This window comes from Pseudonaja textilis, chromosome 13 (genome assembly GCF_049901715.1).
Source record: "Pseudonaja textilis isolate UNSWEBS1 chromosome 13, rPseTex1.2, whole genome shotgun sequence".
Taxonomy (NCBI): domain Eukaryota; kingdom Metazoa; phylum Chordata; class Lepidosauria; order Squamata; family Elapidae; genus Pseudonaja; species Pseudonaja textilis.
Window position 1 is genome coordinate 3,191,716 of NC_142002.1, and position 21,680 is coordinate 3,213,395.

Sequence of the window (21,680 nt, forward strand, 5' to 3'; positions counted from 1 at the left end):
AAGGATGGAAGGCTGAGTCAATCTCGAGCCGGTCAGGATCAAACTATTGGCAGGGAGCAGAGTCAGCCTGCAATACTGCATTCTAACCACTGCGCCACCACGGCTCCAAGATATTATGAATGTAAATAAGCTAAGCTAAGCTAAGCAAAATCTATGATAAGAGCGTGAAATATATATATTGAATAAACTATCAACATTGACAGAAAGTGGGGGAAATTAACATCTCGGTGAGCTAAAAATGAAGCAGAAGCTAGTCTTCATTTAGGCCTCTCTAAAAAAATTTCCCGAAGGCTTATCGTACAAAAGCGTAAACAAAGTCTTAGGATACTTGGCATTTATCAAGGTCATAAATGACACAATTCCTGGGCTGGATTCCAAGGACTACATTTCAAACTTAATGGCATTTTTAAGGGATTTCTGTTCACTTGCTTTTTCGCTTTGCATTTCTCTTGAGATGTCATGGACTCCATTATTTTTCTTTCTTCTCATATGCTAACTCAGGAGAACACCCTGCTTGCGGCGAAACAGCTTTTAATTTATGAAAGATTAGGCCACCTCACGCCATCCTATGCCTAGATGTGCAACTTCTTCTTTCTTAAAAAAAAAAAAAATCAAGACAAAAAAGCAACCTTTCTTCTTTATTAAGAAATCCGTAGGGCTCACATTTTAATACAAAGTACAATAATTTTAATTATTTTTCTTGCTTTGCACAGGAATTGAAAACATAACAAAACATACCTTTTTCATTATTGAGAAATCATTGTGCAATACATATATGATTAAGAAGCAAAATGCGTCCTGAGAAGAGAATGCAAAACTTTGCTTATTCAATTTTATAGAGGCACAGCATGCTTAGGAGTATTTTCCCTTTCTTTTTTCTTTTTTCTAAACAATATTAAGGCCACACTTGACTTGCATGTGATATACATGATCTCAAGATCATCAATTTGATTTGTGCGGATCTTCTCCTATTTTTCTATGATCTTTGCAATATCAATAGCCAGCTCTTACTAGTATTCTAATCGGCCCCTGAAAGCACCAAATAATTATCATGGCTTCAACCTTTTAAGACGTGCATTTTGTACCGCTGTATTATTGCTCTTCAAGAAATTTTTTTAAAAGGGGTTTAGTAAGGAAACTTGGCTTCCTCTACATTTTGACTTGGAAAGCAAAACAAAAGGCATTTCATTTCTTTTAAGAAGGCCTTGGTGACACCATTAAAGGGTTTTGTTTCCCTCTTTTGGAAAAGATATACAGAGAATTAATGGTTTGAAGAGCAAGAGGCAGGACTTGAAATGCATTTTCTTGCATCCCTTTTTAGAAGACTGCTTAAAAAGCCAGCAAGTCAGTTTGCAAACATTTAAGTTGTGCAACCAAGTTGTGCAACTTCGCTTCTTGGAATGGAAGACACTGCCTGGATGTTCCTTGACCTCCTGTAGAAAACAAGAGGCTACAATATCCCTTCAAACCATTTCCCCCCTTTTCTGGAGGAAACGAAATTCTGGTTTCGTTAACCACAGTTCAAAAGTGACCCTGGAGGATGGGCTTAGGGCTGGCAAGTGTTTTATTTAATGAGGACAGAGGAAGAGAGGAGGACTTCGAACCAACCTGGTTCTCTTTTCCCAGAGGGCTGCTCTTTAAACAGAACAACACCCAGCTTCATTTTTAGCAGAAAACAAACTTGTAGTAGTGATCCCACTGCCTAAACTCAAGCTTGGAGGGCTGAAAATAGGTGGAAATCAACTCCCAGAATTCCCCAGCCAGCAAGTCGGCTTCAGCTCGCCAGGTTTCAGAAACACAGCTCGAGAGTACCTCTCTCCTTTGGGTTCTTCGAATGTCATGAAAGGTTGGTAAAGACAAGATTATCACACTTTGCCAGGTCATTATGCACAGGCCAGAATAAGGCGCTTCTATTTAGGATTCAACTTACAACCAGGGGTGTCAAAATTTGCAACGGGGCACATGCTCAAGGCCTGTGTCAACAATGTGCCTCCTCATTTCAACTTGCCACCCTGTCTTTCATCTGGGCACGTGGTGTAGAAGGCTCATCCCAAAAAAGTAGGGCGCGTGTGCAACAATAGAGCTTCGGGGTATAGATATTCTTAGTCCAAACCCAAAACCTCTGAAAGACAATAGCAATAATGATAGCAATAGCACTCAGACTTATATATGGCTTCACAGTGCTTTGCCACCCTCTCTCAGCGGTTTACAGAGTTAGCCTCTTGCCCCCAACAGTCTGGGTCCTCATTTAACGGATCTCAGAAGGATGGGAGGCCAAGTCGACCTTGAGCCTGGTGAGAATTGAACTGCCGATCTGCAAACAGCCAGCAGAATTAGACAGCATTCCAACCACTGCGCCACCATAGCTCAAAGACAAGGTAGAAGTGCCATAGAGCAAATAGCCACTCTGGCCTACCAAGGAAGAAAATAGGGCATTTCTTGCCCTGCAGAACTATTGATTTTAGTGCAGGCAGTCCTCGGCCTACAACAGTTCATTTAGTGGCCATTCAAAGTTCCAACGGCACTGAAAAGAGTGACTTATGGCTGATTTTTACACTGACGACCGTTGCAGAATCCCCACGGTCACGTGATCAAAATTCAGGCGCTTGGCAACTGACTCGTACTTATGATGGTTGCAAGTGTCCTGGGTCATGGGATCCCCTTTTGGGACCTTCGGACAAGCAAAGTCAATGGGGAAGCCAGATTCACTGCACAAAAGTGCTACCTGCTTAACACTTGCAGTGGTTCGCTTAACAATTGTGACAAAACTCACTTAACAACTGTCTTGCTTGGCCAGAGAAATTTTTGTGGTCGTTAAGTCGAGGACTACCGGTTTATGGATGGAAATGCTGCCAATATTTCTGGACGTGAGTTGTAGTGCAAAGGCTGAAAGGTTACAGTACAGAATTTTCCAGGAATTAAGGAAGAAGATAAGACTTTACCCTCAGGGCAAAGCACCTTGACCTGAGAAACAAATTTAAAGAATTGCACCATAATAATTTAATGCTAAATTTTAAACCCACGTGTCACAGTACCTATAATTCATTTCTCATCAAACTTCACAGAAAATTATCTGGGTCTGTTAATAACGCTCTTCTATCTTGGATTCTGTTAATCCTAAGAAAGGCAAGTTGGCCTCAGTGGAAAATATTTTTGGTCTCGACTCCCATTCCAGGAAGGAGGGAGGGATTTTTTATTTTTTATTTTTACAGGATCTTTTATTAACATTCCATGGATATAGTCCTATAGAGTTTCATCATTCATTAGGCAAATTTTTAAAGAGTGCAAAAGCGTCCTTGTTATATACAGCTTAGCAGCAGCAGGTATTTATGTATCCCCCCCAAGAGGCTGCTTCAAGGTCACTCAGCTGGGAGAAGCCGCCTATGCTTGAACTAACCGTTCGGAAAACGTCTTGCCCGAACCTGATGGGGGTGTCGGCGACGGGAGACAGTAAAGGGAAGGAAAAGTTCCATTTAGGGATTTTGGTGCACAACTCTTACGTTTTGGGCTCTGCTTGACTGCAATACGCTTGGCTTGCAATAAAACTATACCTATCCCAAACAACGGAGCCAAGGATCGTTTTTTTTACTTAAGAGGTTTAAAGTCATGGCATCTCAAATGGCTGAAAAAGTCCTGATTGAAAGTTTGGGCTGTCCTGGCCCCTCGCCAAATCAGGCCACATTGCTGAAGCAGCCCCCCAGCCCACCCCAAAAGTCTAGCAATCTGAGCAAAGCGACTCTTGAAAACCAGCCTCCGCTGTAAAATTGCAATTTCCAAAGCTGGCAATGAGACCAAGCTTCTGCCTACGCAACATTGCACGGAGTATTTTTAATGTTACTCACTCACGGTAAAAATGTCGCAGTATTGCTCTGTGATTATTAAACTTAGGAATGATATGTCCGTGTGTTTAACAGGAAAAAAAGAAAAGAGAATAATCTGCGCAGTCAAAATCTCACTTAATCTTGGTAAGGAGTTGATCGTGCCAAGCAAAAATCCTTGTATCTGGATACAGATGTAAATATTTGTATTCCCAAAGGCAGACCTCCTGTAGTTGGTTGTCTTACTGCTCTCCGAAATATCCTGAACATTATGAGAAGAGGAATCACAACCTAAACTTATTTTCTTCCCAGATATGGCCCAGAGTCAACATATAGGGGAGAAGGGTGGGATAAAAATGTAATAAATAACAAGTATCTGACCAAAACAACGTCCAGGCTTTGTTGCGTGGGCCAATAACACATTCTTCCACGCTTCCTTTCTTGTTCAAGATTCGTTTTGACTTAGATCTTCTGGTGCCTGCTCCAATTTTAAATTGCTTTATTGAACAACAACAAAAAATTCTTTAAGAAGAGGCAGTCAAAAAAACCAAAAACAAACCAAGGTTTTCGGGAATCACCCTTAATCCGTGAGTAAAACCGGCCGATTGTCTTCTACCTCAGTAGGATAGGGGTCGATCTGCACAGAAAAAACAGAAGCGTTTACTGTTTGGGTTTCATGAATTGACACAGAGCGGTTGGGGAGCTTTCAAGATTGCACTGGAGGGTGTCGGTTACCTCTGAATAGAGAGGCGGCGGCTGAAATCGGAATTCTTGGATGTAGGCGAGCATAGGACAACGCAGCTGCTCGTCACAATCCATTGAAGTCGGATAAACAGTAACATGCCTTGAGTATTCTTCCTCTGATACTATATCAGCATAATTGGGTGGTGCTAGGGAACAAACACATGTGCATGGACATGTAATCTCCATCAAAGTAAAATCATGCTACAGTGATTTTCTTCTGCATATCAGTCAGTTCCTGAGCTGCAATTATGATGGCTGATGATCCAAAATGCAGCCATGATATAATTTTAGTGCAACATAAGCCCTTAAAGTGTGGCTTGAATTCAAAGTACAGGCTATCCGTTCCTGGGTGAAAAGATTGACAACTATCAAGAGCTGATAAAAATTACAGACAGAAAACCCTACTTGAAATCAGCGTGATTTAAATAAAGTTTGCTACTGATCATTTCTCTCCATCTTTTTTTTTAAGCAACAGCACAAATCGAATAACTAAACCCATCACTAATACATAAAAGAGGGTGTATTTTACCCAATTTTAAAGAACTTGATACTAATGCATGAACACGTACTTGCCTTGGATAAAGTATTATGGTAAAAATGTCCATTCCCTTTCTAGAGTATTTCAATTCTTTCCTAAAGGTCTATTTTTTTCACCCAGTGGATCAACATACTAGGCCCAGTTTCACATTAAGCCAGTATGGGATTATACTCTATTCAGCTTGCACTTTGTGCAAATTGGTACAGACAATGAAATAACACCAAGACCCCACTGATTGCAGAATAAAAAATTGTGAAGTCTGCCATCTTCAGCCCATTTCGCTTAGCTGTCATCCTGCTATAAAAATTCAGGGAGTGGGGGGGAAATGGGGAGGTTTGAAGGGGTGATGCAGGGTGACAGGAACCAGAGGGGCCCATTAGAGACATGAGCTTGAAAATGGAATGTGAAACTCCACCAAAGAGGCACCAAACCTTGAAGCTGTTACCAAAACATCTAATTCGAATTCCACTGGACACTCATGAAGTGGGGAGGGCTTGGGAAGAGGAGGTTACGCTGTAACCTTATTTGACTTTAGTAAAAATAAACCTTTCGCTACAAAATGGAATTAGGGGTTGTCTTTCTTTCCTAAACATTCAAGTTGGGACAAGCCTGACAAGGCTCTTTTTGTGGGGTCTTGGGGCTCTCTCAGCTTGGATGTTTTCTTGTAGACGTTTCATGACCCAGCTAGGTAACATCATCAGTGCTGGGAGTGTGCAAATCATCTAGCACTGATGATGTTACCTAGGTGGGTCATGAAACATCTGCAAGAAAACATCCAAGCTCAGAGAATACTGAGGATTCCACAGTTCAACTCTGAAATGCAAATATTCTTTTGGTACCATCATCAAATGATTGAAGGTTTTTTTTTTTTAAACCCAAAACAATTTCAATGTATGCATTTTAAGTAAAATAACTGATTTTATCCAACCTATCATAAAATATCTTATCCAGTCTCAAAGGCGTGCCAAGAAAACCTGGCATCATATTTAAACAGTCATCCCTTAAGATTTCAGTGAAAAAGAGAAATTGATCTAGGCTTCCAAAAAAGCTTTTTTAGACAAATTGATTATTTATCAGTTTCACTCTCTCCAATCCAAGTCAAACACTTCTTTCACTATACCAGATTTCTTTTGAATTTTTTTCAAGATTTGTTTTTCCCTTGGAACTAAAAAATAAAAAAAAATATCAGCCCCAAATGATGAGAAAAAACTAAAAGCCCCAGGGGTGCACCTTCTGGATGATCTGGCAGTGCCTGAGCCAGCCACCTCATATCCATAGCCAGCTGGTTGACAAAATCTGAGTTCCTGCTGGAAAAAGCAGTACATGGAATTGTGCCAATGACCAAAGGCAGTTCAACCATCAGTTTTTTGGCACCGGGAATATGAACATATACCTGTGATGAGAGAGAAGACATTTTAAACCATTTGCCAGAGGGGAACCAAGTTTGTAATTTTCCAAGCTGCCAAAGTCAGGAAATACCCACAAACGCAGTAATATTGGATAAAGCCTAAGAGTTTTGCAACAGGAATCCCTTCTCCAAGCCATATCCTGGAACTTTCTGTCCTATTTCAAAAGAATTTATTCCACTCACTTAATTTAGTTGCCTTATAATATTGAATCTCTTCTGAGTTAAGCTCCTGTTGACCTCATGGAGATATCTAGGCCGCAGTATTAAAGTAGTTAGATGAAAAGGAGACAGTTTGGTTTAGTGGTTAAGACACCAGACTAGAAAATAGGAGACTGTGAGTCAAAGTCCTGCATTTGACACAAAAAGCCATCCTGGTGACTTTGGACCAATCCTTCTTTCTCAGCCCAAAGCACCTCACAGAGTGGCTGTTGCAGGGAAAATAGGAGGAGGAAAATGTGTTTAGATATGTTTGCTGCTTTGAGTTATTCGTCAAAATGATAAAAGTGAGCTACAAATAAACAAACAAACCTCCAAGGCCCCTTCCAGCTCATTCTATTCTATTCCAAATAAATAATGCTTTCTTTGGGAATATTTTTTAAGGTTTAAGGTTTTCAAATGCATTAGAGAGGGCTGTAAAGGCACTGTAAAGCAGTGTATAAGTCTAAGTGCTATCACCAGTCTTGAGTTCCTTCATGGCCACAGGAGATCTAAGTTCAGCCCCCCTTGAATTCCGTTGACTTTTATCTACGGCCGATTTGCCTTGACCATTAGTAGTTCAGATTATTATAGCAACAGGAAATCAGGATTTTTCAAAGGCATATAGCAATAGCACCTCCTTATAGTTACCGACCTTGGAAGGATGGAACCAACCTTGAATCCGTCAGGATCGAACTCCTGGCAGTCGGCAGAATTAGCCTGCAATACTGCATTCTACCCACTGTGCCGTCATGGATCCTTGTAGAGAATTTTAGCATTCTCTCTCTCTCTATAAAAGTCTCTCTTCTCTCTCTCTCGGTTTCTCTCTCTGCCTCTCATCTGTCTGTTGGCAGTCTATCTATCTAGCGTTCTATCTGATCTATCTATCTTCAGGCTTGTTCTTCGGCTCTGTGCCTCTGAGAGCACAGAGCCGAAGACACAAGCCTGAAGATGACGAATGATTCATCAACGCTGCCTAGATACTGCCAATCTTACAGAGGAGAAAACCTGAATAACCAAAGATCCACATACAAATACCTGTGAGAACCTCAGAAAACAAGCATACACACACACACACACACACACACACACACACACACACAAAATACATACATACACACTATACACACACTATACACACATATACATACATATACATACATATATATTTCTATATATAATAGTCAAGGCAAATTGGTGGTAGATAAGAATTAATGGATTTGAAGGAGGGCTGGACTTAGATCTCTTGTGAGCATGAAGGGACTCAAGATTAATGACGTCTTTGAACCCTCCCTCAAGCTCAGCCTGGTCAACTCCTACAGTTAGTTTCGTCAATCGCCAGAAGGCAAGACAAGAAGTAATGAGTGGAAGCTGGATAGAGGGTACCCAACCTATAAGTAAGAAGAAATTTCCTGTCAGTGAGAACCATTAACCAATGGAATGGCTCCAGAGGTTTTGGTGGTCCATCACTGGACGTTTTCAAGGAGAGATTGGATACCATTTGTCTGGAATGGTATAGAAGCTCTTGCTCGAGGGTTGGACTAGATCATCTCCAAGGCCCTTTCCAACAGATTGGTTCTATGATTCTATAATTCTGCGATCTTCTAATGGTCTCCTATGAAAGTCCCAGTAGCTCCATTCTTCTTAGTTTCTAAGTCTAGCCAAAATCGGCTGGATCGATGGTCTCTTGAATTACAATCTATGGGTCACGACAGATTGAACCGGGGGGGAACCATACTCACCGCCAAGGAATATTCCACTCTGATAATGCAGCAGTCAAGGATAGAAGGGGTGACAGGTGGGATTTTCAGAGTTTTGCCATTCCAGGTATCTGTTCTTCCTGAGGCGATATGGTTTCCTCGCACGTTGGCAACCATTTGACGAAAAGTCTTTGTTTTCCCTCGGACTACGTAAGTCTGTATTTGGAAAATGGCAGCTTTCGGCACAATTAGCCGCGAGGAGCAATTTTCAATTTCTGCATAAATTGGTATAACTTCACCTAGAGCCAAAGAAAGAGCCCAGGAACACCAAGTAAGTTATATTGTACCTACACAAGTCACAGCCTCCTCCTTCGTAGGACACTGTTTTCTTAAGTATGCCTTGGAATGCAGTAGCTATTGTCGGTAATATTCACGCCAGGAAAAAAATAATTTCTAATTCTGCACTAGGCAACATGAAAAAAAAAAAAAAAAGCCACATTTGTAAACTAATCTATTATGATGAAAATAAATTTGCATTTTTAGGACAGCTCCCTCTGGCTATTTTTCCCCCTCTTGTTTTAGTTCCTCTCTCTAAGCTAACACATTTTAAAATGTAAGCACTCATTATAACTGTGGGCCTTAAGCACATACTTGTTACGATGGAAATTAAATTGATTTAGTCACACGTATGTAGGCTTACTAGATTTCTCTTTCTAAAGGCGTTTTTTGTGAGGAACCCAAGATTTCTATAAATTCAGAAATAACAGCATTCGCAGCATATTCCAAAGCCAAACATAATAGCATGAAGCGAATTATACTTACCATTACAAAACCCTTTCCTGTCGATTTTGGCACTCAAAGAAACCGGACCCGAAGTGAAGAACCAGCAACCAATCATTTTATCTTGAGTCTGTCTTACAGGACTCTGCAAAATGGGGCAAGAATAAGAATCCATGAACGTCTGTGGAGATTCTCGGTCATCCAGGTCATGGTTGGCCCAAAGGTGCTTTTTCAAGAAGCAACTGGACTTTCTGTATTTTTCCCTGAAGGTGTTTCGCTTCTCATCCAAGAAGCTTCTCCAACTCGCGGGGTTGGTCTTCTTCAGAAGGAGAACTGAAGAAGCTTCGTGGATGAGAAGCGAAATGTTCTCCAATGAAAAACCAGAAAGTGGCCATTCTAATCTCTAGGCGAATGATGTTCCAGAGAGAAGGAGCCACTATGGAGAAGGCCCTTCTTCTGGGTCCTACCAGGTGTATCTCCCTATTCATTTAGTGACCGTTCAAAGTTACAACCTCACCAAAACAAGCGACTTATGACCGTTTTTCACACTTAGAACCACTGCAGCATCCCCCATGATCACAGGATCAAACTTCAGACATTTGGCAACGGACTCATATTCAGGATGGCTGCAGTGCCTTGAGGTCGTGTGATCACCTTTTGCGACCTCCTGACAAACAAATAGGGAAGCCAGATTCCCTTAACAACCTTGTTAAATGAACAGTTGTTCTTTAAAAAAACTGTGGCAAGAAAGTTCGTAAAGTGGGTGAGGAATTCTGGGAGTTGAAGTCCACAAATTCTGGGAGTTGAAGTCCACAAATCTTAAAGTTGCCAAGGTTGGACACCCCTGGCTTAGACAGATAAGAGGCTACATCTGCGCAGTAAGCCAGAAAGCATAGTCACAAAAACATCCCAACTTTTACATTTCACCAACTTCAGAAAAAAAAACCAATTACTACCAATCTGTCTTCAACTGAGGACCTGTATACTGCATGAGTCAAAAAGAAAGCTGTGAAAATATCTACAGATCCCTCACATCCTGGACATAAGCTGTTTCAACTCCTTCCCTCAAAATGACGCTATAGAGCTCTGCAGACCAGAACAACTAGACACAAGGAGAGTTTTTTCCCGAATGCCATCACTCTGCTAAACAAATAATTCCCTTAACACTGTCCAACTATTTATAAAGTCTGCATTATGATTACTATCAATCTTCTCATCACTCCCATCTCCTCCCACTTATGACTGTATGATTGTAACTTTGTCGCTTGTATCCTTACGATCTATATTGACTGTTTCCTAGTATGATTTGATTGCTTATTGTACCCTATGACTATTATTAAGTATTGTACCTGATGATTCTTGACTCTTGACCAACGTATATTTTCTTTTATGTACACTGAGAGCATTTGCACCAAGTCAAATTCCTTGTGTGTCCAATCACACTTGGCCAATAAGGAATTCAATTCAATTCAAATTCTATTCTAATTCTAGTCTATTAAACCTCCAGCAACCTTCCCCTCACAAAGTCCAATTATTCTTCCTTCCCCCCCGTTTCTATGGCAGCCAGGAAGACAAGCAGGAAAAGGATTCTTGGAGGCTGACAATCATTTTTTCCTGCCTCATCGTAACTTTGAACAGTCGCTAAATGAACTGTGGTTAAGTCGAGGACTACCTGCACTCCTTTGAACTGCCTGAACCCTCCTGGACATGCGCTGCTCTTACCAAGAGAACCGGAGAATTGACATCAATGTGGCTGATCACTTGAAACTCCCTCGACACCGACTGACGGGGGCCGCTGGCGCTCTCCAGGGTTACGTTCACAAAGTACTGAATGCTGCCGTATTTCCCCGTGAAAGAGGTCGCCAAGGGGCTGCACACGAGACAGAGAAATGGCAAGTTTAGTACATTGTCAGCTTTGGAAGCCATATTGAGATCGGATGCTCCCACGCTGCCACTTTTTGAGCCTGGGAAAGTGAGTGGTGGTGGTGGGGGGAATTTCTTGGAGTGTATGTAGTTAGATATAACAACGTTCTTTTTTCTAACTCAAGGTCATGTTATTCTGCGCATAAGTGAGGGGAAGTCTCAAGTTGGGACGGATGGTGATTGGGGCACGTGATGTGATGATGGGTGCAAGGGATGGATTTGTAGTTTTTACTTATTGCAAGGAAGCCCAGAACTTTCAGATTCGCCAGATGTGCCAGTTTACTATCCAATTAAAACAGAACTTTAGAGAAGATGGTCTGTCTCGGAGTTATTGGTTGGAGTGGAGGGTTATTGGAATGCACGTTTTCCTTTCCAGAGGCCAGCTTATCCTAGGCAACTGTTTACGGCTTTCCTGCTCTGATGATAAGGTTCCTTGTGAGGTCCCTTGTGGGGTTGGCAGCATGTTTAAGAGATGCTCAGGGTCCTGAGAGATTGCCCTGTGCATTCCATATGGCTATGGGTGAAGAAATTACGCTGAACAGAATTTGGATTCTGGCACGTTATGATGGCTCGGGAGACTATTTAATCGACCCCTTACTTATTCCTTTCCCTTTTCCTTATTAAACTAACAACGGTCCCCAGAGTTTATGGGTTGTCATTTTAGTATAGTTAGACCATGTATAATTGACAGACTGAATTTTATCATAGACTAACATGATACCCGTGCTTCGCTATGAAACTATGTTGTCGAGTTTAGTTTTTGGGGAGGAAAAGGGGGGGAAATTGTGCCTCTGCCTACCAGCATCTGTCGGTATTCATCTGTCTAGTGTCCTGTCAGGTGTGTGAGAGAGTTGAGGGCTGTTTGGAAACTGAAACAGTATTTGCTGTGTGAGACAGCAAGGAGCCTGGGCATGGCTTAGCTCAACTGTTCTGTACTAAAGCTAGTTGCTGCTGTGAAACTGAACTTCCTCTCCTCTGCTTGTGTTTTGCATTTGGAAGAGATTTCTTTTCAGGTGGGGCGTGAGAGTAGAACTCCTTAGCATCAGAGCCTGTTAATAATAATATACAAAATACTAACGCTCTGATGATCATTTTGAAAAATCCTTTCTTAGTGAGCACCTAGAAGCCAAGAGGAACCTACATGCGAAATTTCAAGTTTGTAGGCTTTACAGTTCTGGAGATTTTGTTATGATGCGTGAGTGGCATTTTGCTTTTATATATATATAGATTTTAATTGGTATTATTTTATACTAGAATTTTTAATAGTATATTTAGTGAGTGTTTTTATTTGTTCTGGTCTCTGGTCTATTACTGTAATAAACTGATTGATTGATTAACCCGTTACTTGTGGTCAGGTAAATGTGAAACCCCAAAAGGCGACTGTTTAGGCAGCTGTTCTCTGCGGTTGCTTCAGGAAGGCTTAACAAAGCCAATTTGAACTTTTAATGCATACTGAACATCAAGTAAAATGCATGTTATTGTGGCACTATCACAGTTTATTTATTTTATAACTGGCAACAAATACTAAAACATCAGATGCACAGAAAACCCCCTGGTGTATTCGGGGTGGGCATCAAAAAATTTAGCAACGGATTCTCTGCCTGGTTGCTGGGTGGGTGTGGCCATGGTGGGTGTGGCCATGGTGGGCGTGGCCTAGTCGGCCTCCTGCACCATGGCGGACTGTGTGTGTGTGTGTGTGTGTGCTTTTCTCAAGCCTCCGGGAGGGCGAAAACGGCCTCCGCGGGCTCTGGAGGCTCTCTGGAAGATGGAAACAGGCCCGCTTGGATGGGTACACTTTCTGGTGCACATTCCCAATGATTTAAATCTTTATTTGATTCATCAAACAATCAACCTTAGCGAACAGTGGAAGTAAAAAAAAAATGCTACTGCTAGCAGCAAATTTGGTCTGCTTGAGTCATTGTCCTAATCGTATTTTCCTTCCTTCTCAACCAACCAAGTCTGCAAATGGCATTCAAATTTATTTAAAGCTACACTATTCACAGAATTGGGACAAGGATTTCATTTTTATTCAAATCACCTTTGCTAAATCCGCATTTCTGCTGCAACACAGTTTAATTGCATTCTATAATGCCTCTTTAAAATGAACAGTGGATTGTACATCCCTTGCTTCTTGCTGTCGTTATCAAGGACAAAGTTATTACAGTCCTAAAGTCCAACTTGTTGCACTTAAGGATTTACCAGGTACTCACTGTTAGCTTTTATTTTTAAACACCTTTTAATATAATGCAAATCAAAACTAAATCAGGATCATGCCAGAAGAGAGTACTATGTTTCATCCACTTTGCACACCGTTGGTAAAATGTTTGCAGAGATTCTGTGAGAACATTTACAATGAAAACCAACATTTCAGTTTAAGTGGTTTCACTTACTGGAGAGGAAGTTGAAAACTGAAAGGGAATTCGTATTTCCCAGCTTCTAAAAGGATGAAGCCCTCATCACCTATAGACGAAAGAAAAATATTATTTAAAATCATGCTTATTAATCATAGCCATTATGAAAAGCCCCCCAAGAGCAAAATCAGTAAAAAATCTACATGCTGATTAAATAAAATTTTATTTGCTTTCACTGATAGGCAGCAACCAGGACAGAATTAAAAATAACTTTGGGCAACTTTTTAATGAAATGAAGGACTAGGAGCAACATGATAGTAGGGTTCTAATATTTGAGGTTCTGTCACAGAGAAGGGGGGAGGGATCAAGCTATTCTCCAAAGCACCAGAAGGCAGGACAAGAAGCAATGAGTGGAAACTAATCAAGGAGAGAAGCAACTTAGAACTAAGGAGAAATGTCCTGACAGTGAGAACAATTAACAAGTGGAGCAGCTTGCTTCCAGAAATTGTTGGTGCATTTGCTTAACGTCTGCCACAAAGAAAGGTTATAAAAGTGGGTCGGTCGTGTGGGTGATCTGTTTTATGACTGTCACGACTTATGACCGTAATGGGCAGGATCCTTACAATTTGTAAGTCAAGGTCTACCTGTACTTTCCTGTTCTAATTCTATTTTAGTCATGTTAAACCCTGGTTTCTTACTGTTACTCGAACAAACTGAGTTGATACATCCAACGTCCAGGTGAACCACACTATGGGCAGAGGCAAACTGGGTTGTAAGGTCTCTTACTTTACTTCATACTTTACTTGGTCAGGTGCAATTAGACACATTTGTGGTTTGCTCTCCAAGCTTGTTTCAATTTAATTTCTGAACGTTTTGTTACCAGACTAGGTAACATCATCAATCTTGTCCTATTCTCCTTAGCTTATAAGGGTCTTGTGTACCAGTGTGGTCCTGCAATTGGCTGTTTGTCTGGAGCTATATTTAAATTCCAAGCAGCTGATTGGTTCTCTGGTTGATTGACACATTTGTCTCCGATGCAGAAGCTGCGTGTGTACATCAAAGCCACAGAATGATGATACCAACTTAGTAACTGCAGTGATTTGCTTAACAGCTGTGGCAAGCAAGGTCATAAAACGGGGCAAAACTCACTTAAGAACGGTCTTGCATTGCAATGGAAATTTTGGGCTCAGATGCGGTCCTAAGTTCAGGACTACCTGTACTGCTTGTATTCCTTGCAAGATCACGGTCACTGAAGCGCGAGCAAGCAGAGTCAAATTCTGTAGGGTCAGTGAGACGGGCTAAATCGTTCTATAGGCCTTTTCCTATCAGGCGGAGAGAGGACACCCTTCAGCATCTGCTAAGCCCCACCAATTGGGACAGGCTGTTGTGCTGAGGAACACAACATTCTGCTGTAGTTCTGCAACATCCGGAAGAGCGTAAATTCTTCAAGCCAGGCAACGTAAGCAAACATTTCAGAGCTAAATTAACATTACCGAAAGTCCTTTCGTGCTTTGCGCAGTCTTGCACGATTAGTGTTTTCTATTATCCACACAAATTGCGTAGGTGAAGAGAGGAGCTACTGAGCCCTGTATGGAAGGGAGATGGGCAGAAACAGAGCTATGCACGTTTGTCTTTGTGTTTTGTGTTTTCAAAAGGGAAAACGTTTGTGATGTCACTTTGTGCGGAGAGTTTAAAAAAAAGCAACGAACTTGACTGAAGTTCAGTTGGATAATGTGAATGTCAGGGAACTAAATTAGATTTTAATGCTGTAAGCTACCCCGAGGGCAGCGTATGCCTTTCTAGGAATGGAAGCACTCCAATGATTTGCACAAGCGCAATGACTTCCTGCCAATGTGAGTAAGGCAGCCCAATAGTTGAAAAACTTTGCCCCCCAAAAATGTCAAGTACAAGCCAGAAATCCTGGCTTGCCGGTTAAATTTTCTTCTTTTGAAGGCTTTGTTTTCCAAGCTGTTCAAAGGGAAGGGCAACCTAAGCCAAAGGGCTCTTCGCTCACGTTACAGATAGTCCTCGACTTACAACAGTTAATTTAATGACTGCACAAAGGCCCAACGGTGCTGAAAAAAGTGACTTATGACAATTTTCCACACTTACAGCTGTTGAGGATTCCTACAGTCACGTGATCAAGATTCAGATGCTTGGCACAATTGCCTCATATTTATGACGGTTGCCATATCCCGGGATCATGTGATCCCTTTTTCTGACCTTCTGACAAGCAAAGTCAGTGAGGCCAGACTCATTTTAACAGCCTGTGTTACTAACAACTGCAGTGATTCACTTAACATCGGTGGCAAGAAAAGTCGTAAAATGAGGCAAAATTAACTTAAAATGTCTCACTTAGCAACAGAAATTTTGGGTTCTATTGTGGTTGTAAGCCGAGGACTGCTTGCATTGCGCATTAGTCAACCTTTATTCACGGATTAAAGCGCCAATAAGTGGACTACATCTAATGAAGGCAATATTAAAAGAGTTTCATTCCTCCTGTGTAGGCAAAACTGTACAGAAAGGGAAGGAAGGAAACTGGCACCATGTGCCAAATCTTGTGCTTTGCTTGAAGTGGAGTCACATCACCATTGGCTTTAAGATTTGCTACGCTGTTTTAAAAAATGGGCTGAAACTGGTTTTGGGGGATAGCTACCTGGCATGGAGTGAAAAGCCAACTTTGTGCAATATAATAGCTTCTTTTTAAATCGATAACTACTATTATTTTTAATTCCATTTTCTTTAGAGGAACACCCCCCTGCGCCCACACACTATTTTTCTATTTTTTTTCTGTTTCCTAGGTATAAGCAGGGTGTTTCAAAATCTCTTGTAGTCACTTGACAGCAAATTTGCAACGAAGGCAAGGAGGATATGTTAAACACGCTACAACTGCTGGGGATGCAAACGGGCCTAGTTTCACCAGATATAGCTGCCAGTGAGAACAGAGCCTTAAAATAGAAGCTGCTCAGAGTCAAAGTCTCTGGAGAATTTTGCTTGCTCCTTCCCGCATAGCTGCCAGTAAATCCTGGAAAATTCTATTAGGGAGACATGTTAACATGCGGAAGAAAATTCAGCAAAACTCTATAGGACCTTAAAAGACCAATGAAATTATCTTGGCAAAAAACCGAAAAACCCAGAGGGTAAATAAAGCCTCTTGTGTTTTTAACAGTTGTGTAGAAGACACAATCACAAAAAGGTCCTTCTTTAGCACCCATTGGAATAACTTGTGGATGGGCAGTAACTTGATTCAGTATAGCAATAAAATAAAAAAGGAATTAAGATATTATCACTTTTGTACTGCTGCCAAGAAAACTATGTAGACGTGTATGGGATCAGACTCAGGATATGGGAATCATTGCAGGTAGTCCTCGACTTACAACAGTTCATATAGTGACTGTTCGAAGTTACCACGGTATTGAAAAAAGTGACCCATGACTGTTTTTTACACTTACAGCTGTTGCAGCATTCCCATGATCACATGACCAAAATTCAGATGCTTGGCAACTGTCCCATATTTATGACCACTGCATTGTCCCAGGGCGATTATGAGCTTCTTTTGCGACCTTCTTACATCCCAAGTCAATGGGGAAGCCAGATTCACTTAACAATCATGATACTAGCTTAACAACTGCAGTGATTCACTTAACAACTGTTGCAAGGAAGGTTGCAAAATGGGGCAAAACCAACGTTTCACTTAGCAACAGAAATGTTGGGCTCAATTGTGTTCATAAGTCAAAGACTACCTGTACTTTGTTTTCCAATTCCAACAACTATTCCTCCAATTCAGCTGGCGCTAAACTTTTCGATTCCTTGGCTCGTGCCCTTCTCCCTTGCACCAGGGATCCTCTCATCAATCTCAAGCATTTTCTACTACAATCTGGAATTACAGAGGATCTATCAACAATAGTCGTAAACAACCACGTGGAATACATTCATCCCTTTCAAATCTTTCAAGGGGGTAATTTTTATTACAGTCCCAGACCAGCATTACAAATAAAAAGCATTAGAACACAGAATAACAAATTGGAAGGGACTTTGGAGGTCTTCTAGTCCAACCTTATAGCAGGGGCGTCAAACTGGCAGCCTGCGGATCGGATGCGTCATTATGCCATTTCAGACAAATGACTGTCCAGTCTCTTCTTAAAAGCCTCCAGCGATGGAGCACCCACAACTTTTGAAGGCAAAGCTGTTCCACTGGTTGATTGTTCTCGGTGTTAGGAAATTTCCCCTTAGTTTTCTTCTCTCTTTGATTAGTTTCCATCCATCAGAATTCCATTCCATCTTGTCTTTCCTTCTAGTGGTTTAGAAAATAAGTTGATCCCTTATTCTTTGTGGCAGCCCCCTCACATACTGGAACACTGCTGTCATGTCGCCCTTAGTCCTTCTTTTCACTAGATGTACCCAATTCCTGCAACCATTCTTCGAATGTTTTAGCCTCCAGTCCTTTAATCATCTTTGTTGCTCATCTCTGCACTCTTTCCGAAGTCTCAGCATCTTTTTTGTAATGTGGATGCAATATTCCAAGTGTGGTCTCACTAAGACTTTATAAGTATACCAATACTTCATGTAATAATAATCATTAAAAAAAGACAAGATCATATATCGCAGATATCGATGGATTGTCCATGAGCCGTCAAAATCTGTCTAATTTTGCAGACAGTATAACGAAATTGGGTACATTCTAAGAGATCTCTCCAATCTTCCTAGCGTCTCTCTGAGTATTGTCCTCTGAAAGGACCCCATCACCTTGGCATAATGTTTTTTTCCCCTTTCAGGAGGAAATGACAGACTTTATACCCAACTCAGGCTCCTCAATTCTAGCTTGGCTTCAGCCAATTTCCCATGGAACTAAGTGAGCTCTGCCTTTCCCCTTTTCAGAACTGCAGGTTCCACTTCTTGAATAACATTCATATGTGAATGACTCATTTCCTTCCTGACTCAGCTGCCAGCACTGTATTCTAGACCAGGGGTCGCCAACTTTTTGGACCTCAGGGACCACCAAACTCATAATTTCAGATCCCAGGGACCACTAACTGGTTCTGTGGGTGTAGCCTAATTTGTGGGTATGGCTTGGTGGTCATGTGACTGGCTGGACATGGCTTGTATGTAAATATTATAAATATTTATATAAATATTGATATTTTTTTTTATAAAAAAAGAGCAACTTTTACCCAAAATCAGGCAAAGCAGGCAGGCAGATTGAGTTGCTCACAGAATCACAGATTCATTCAGAAATCTATCTATCTGCCATTGGCTAGCTCAGTCTGTCACATTAAATTTGCTTGCAAGCAAACTCACAAAATTAACTCACAACACACCATGTATGTAAATATTGAATTTTTTATATAAAAAAGCAACTTTTACCCAAAATCAGGCAAAGCAGGCAGATGGAGTTGCTCACAAAATCATTCAGTGATCTACCTGCCGTCGGCTAGCTCAGTCTCTCAAATTTGCTTGCCGTGAGTCTGCACTGAATTTGATTGCAAGCAAACCTTCAGTCCTAAGGGAGGTTCGGCTGTGCTTAGCTAGAAAGCAAGAAATCCGACCATTTCCTGCTTCCCTAGCTAATCTAAATCTCCCGGCACAGCAGAAAAGATGATGGTCGGAAAAAGGAAAAATAGCAACTTAGCAGACACTGGTTGGCGACCACTGTTCTAGAGAGCCTCTGGGAAAAAAAAGGCAGCGGCTGATTGTTTCTCTGATACTGTAAAAGATGCTGCGATTATTGTTATTTTGGAAGCTTTTTGACAGAAAGACAGCTATCATTTTTGACTGTTTCTCTCCCACCCTGGCTCCCCCAAGCTATCCCTCGACCCCAGCAGGATCCGATCCTTTCCCTTACCCTCCTCTCCATTTCACATCTAATTAACTGAGTCTGCACATTATGAAGCCATTCCCATTTTATTTATTCATCCCATACCTGCTCCGTCTATTTCACTAACTGGCTTTATCTTAGCCAACTGATCTTTAAATGGTTTTTGCTTTATTTAACCGGGGGGTATGATTCAGCATGTGCACGACGAAAGCAAGATCCCAATTGTTCCAGAGAGCCAACAACTTGTTTACAGAGCGGCAGGCAGTTAAAATAAATAAATAAAAAAACACTATAAACAGCCTTTCTGGGGCTTTTTCCCCAGCCTCCATTAGACAGGCTCCAGCTTCATCAACCTGAGTTCCTATCAGTCCTTGCAGGGAGATTTATTGCCTTTCTCTGTTCCTATAAATAAGCCTGGCCAGCTGGAAGAACAGAATGTTTCCGTTTTTGATCTTCTTTTTAGACACGGATGCCTGCAGAAATGGCCTTTGCCAGGGCTCTCACCTTCCCAATACGTACATGCGCACTCAAAACACCTTTCCTTCTCCCCCCACCGAATGCAACCTCCATCATGCACAGCCCACAAGACCGTGGGAACTGAAGTCAGGCTGCACCCCACCCCGCCATGGAAGAAGATAGAATAAAATAGAATTTCTGTATTGGCCAAGCGTGATTCGGCACCCGAGGTGTTTGTCTTCGGTGCAAATGCTCTCAGTGTACATAAAAGAAAAAAGACATCCGTCAAGAGTCACAAGGTGCAACCCTTAACAATAATCCTAAGGTTTTATAGTCATAGGGTGGGTCGTATATATAGAATATAGTCATAGGGGACAATAAGCAATCAAGATGGGGCACAAGTAGAAATTAGCAACTCTTATCCCAAATTCTCCACCGAACCGACTGGACCTTACACGGCTCAGCGCGTCATCCTGCAGTCTCGTCGGACTGCAAGGCCCATCATCCCCCAAACAGGGGAAGAGTCGTGGGGGGGCAGATGCAGATACAGGAAGGAAAGAATGACTCCCGGGACTCCGATGCCCCTCCCCCACTTCCCCAGATTTTTTTTTCCAGCCAAGGCATTTTCCGGAGGCATCGGCTGGGGATGATGGGAGACGGAATACATCCCCCCGCACCCCACGACGTCTCAGGCAGAAAAAGCCGCTTTCGGGAAAAGGAGCTGCGGTAGGAGGATTAAGGAAGGGTTCGACCCACCCACAGAGGGGTGGGGCGCCGGCTGGCCGCGGACGATGGGGAGTGTAGTCCCGCGTCGTCTGGCTGGCCGCGGGCGATGGGGAGGGCAGTCCCGCCTCTTCGAGTGGGTGGGTGGGTGGGGGACGATGACTTTTGCCGGGAGGCTCCCTCGCTGAAGCGCCTGTGCCCCACGCCGCGGCCGGGGATGATGGGGGTGGTAGTCCTCGCCCTCTTTCCCTCCCTCCCTCCCCTCCCACGGCCCCTCCCTCGGCTCGCCTGCCAGCAGCAGCTCCCGCCGGGCTTCCAGGTAAGGCACCTCCGCTTCCAGACGGGTCCCGGCCGCCACCGGAGGAGGAGGAGGAGGAAGAAGCGGAGGCGGCGGCGGCGCTTCGGTCCAAGCCGCCCGGGCTCCCCCGCAGGCCTCGAGGCGGAGGGAGCGGAGCCTCAGCGGCGCCGCCAGCTCCAGCAACACCTGCCCGGACACCTCCTGCCCGCCGCGGTAACCCTGAGCGCCGCAGGACGCCTCGCCCAGCGCCACCGACAGCGCCTTCAACGGCGGCAGCAGCGGCCGCCCCCGGCCCGCCATGGCCGCCGCCGCAGCAGCCGCAGCAGCCGCCGCCGCCGCCTCAGCCACGGACTCGCCTCAGCCGCGCAGGCGCCCCGCCTCCGTCCCGCGCGCCCCGCCCAGACGACCCCCCCGTGGCGCGTGGCCCGCGACGTCATTGGCCGCCCCGCATGGCAGGCCGGGCCGCCGGAGCCAATCGAAGGCGGGCGCGAGCCATGTGCATGGCCCGGTAAACAGGGTGGGAGGGGGAGGAGGGGGCGTGTCCAAGCGGCCTCGTGGGGCGAGCTTTGCCCAACCGGGCGCTCTCGTAGAGCTCCGTGCGGGACCCCGGAGGGCGCCGCCCCGTTCCCCGCTCTAAGTAAACCGAGGTCGGGGAGCGCTAAAGGACGGCGGCGCGCCTAAAGTCCCCTAATTGGATCGTGGGATAAGGGTCCCATCTGGTTCAGGTTCCAAGACCTGGAGAAAGTCGCTGGAGACAAAACGGGAGTCTGGAGGCTGATTGGAAAGACCAGGGGTCCTCAAACTTGGGCAACTTTTAAGACTGGTGGGCTTCCACCTCTGGGAAAGAGGGTTTTAAGGGGGAAACAGAACCATTTACGGGCAGCCAACCACGTGGAGTTGAGAGTGGTTTTTTTTTTAAAAAAAAAATACC

The 21,680-nt window shown here is 43.2% G+C and overlaps 1 protein-coding gene across 1 annotated transcript; it reads right to left on the reverse strand.

Moving 5' to 3' along the window:
- Positions 1-619: 619 nt before the first annotated feature.
- ARRDC4 (arrestin domain containing 4) lies at positions 620-21,145 on the reverse strand. The gene is made up of 8 exons (XM_026709381.2): positions 20,740-21,145; positions 13,497-13,566; positions 10,906-11,053; positions 9,226-9,328; positions 8,446-8,702; positions 6,331-6,493; positions 4,554-4,708; positions 620-4,455 (listed from the first exon to the last, which is right to left on the reverse strand). Exons 1-8 carry the CDS (start codon positions 21,047-21,049, stop codon positions 4,399-4,401), a joined length of 1,263 nt encoding a protein of 420 aa, XP_026565166.2. The 5' UTR covers positions 21,050-21,145; the 3' UTR covers positions 620-4,398.
- Positions 21,146-21,680: the final 535 nt, after the last annotated feature.

Bases quoted from the DNA above. Each gene is read 5' to 3' on its own strand.
- ARRDC4 (XM_026709381.2), bottom strand. From the start codon at position 21,049: ATGGCGGGCCGGGGGCGGCCGCTGCTGCCGCCGTTGAAGGCGCTGTCG. The intron at 8,703-9,225 runs GTAAGTATAATT...CTTTGGCTCTAG, and splicing joins CAGGAAAGGGTTTTGTAATG to GTGAAGTTATACCAATTTAT. The intron at 6,494-8,445 runs GTGAGTATGGTT...CTCTCATCACAG, and splicing joins GAGTGGAATATTCCTTGGCG to GTATATGTTCATATTCCCGG.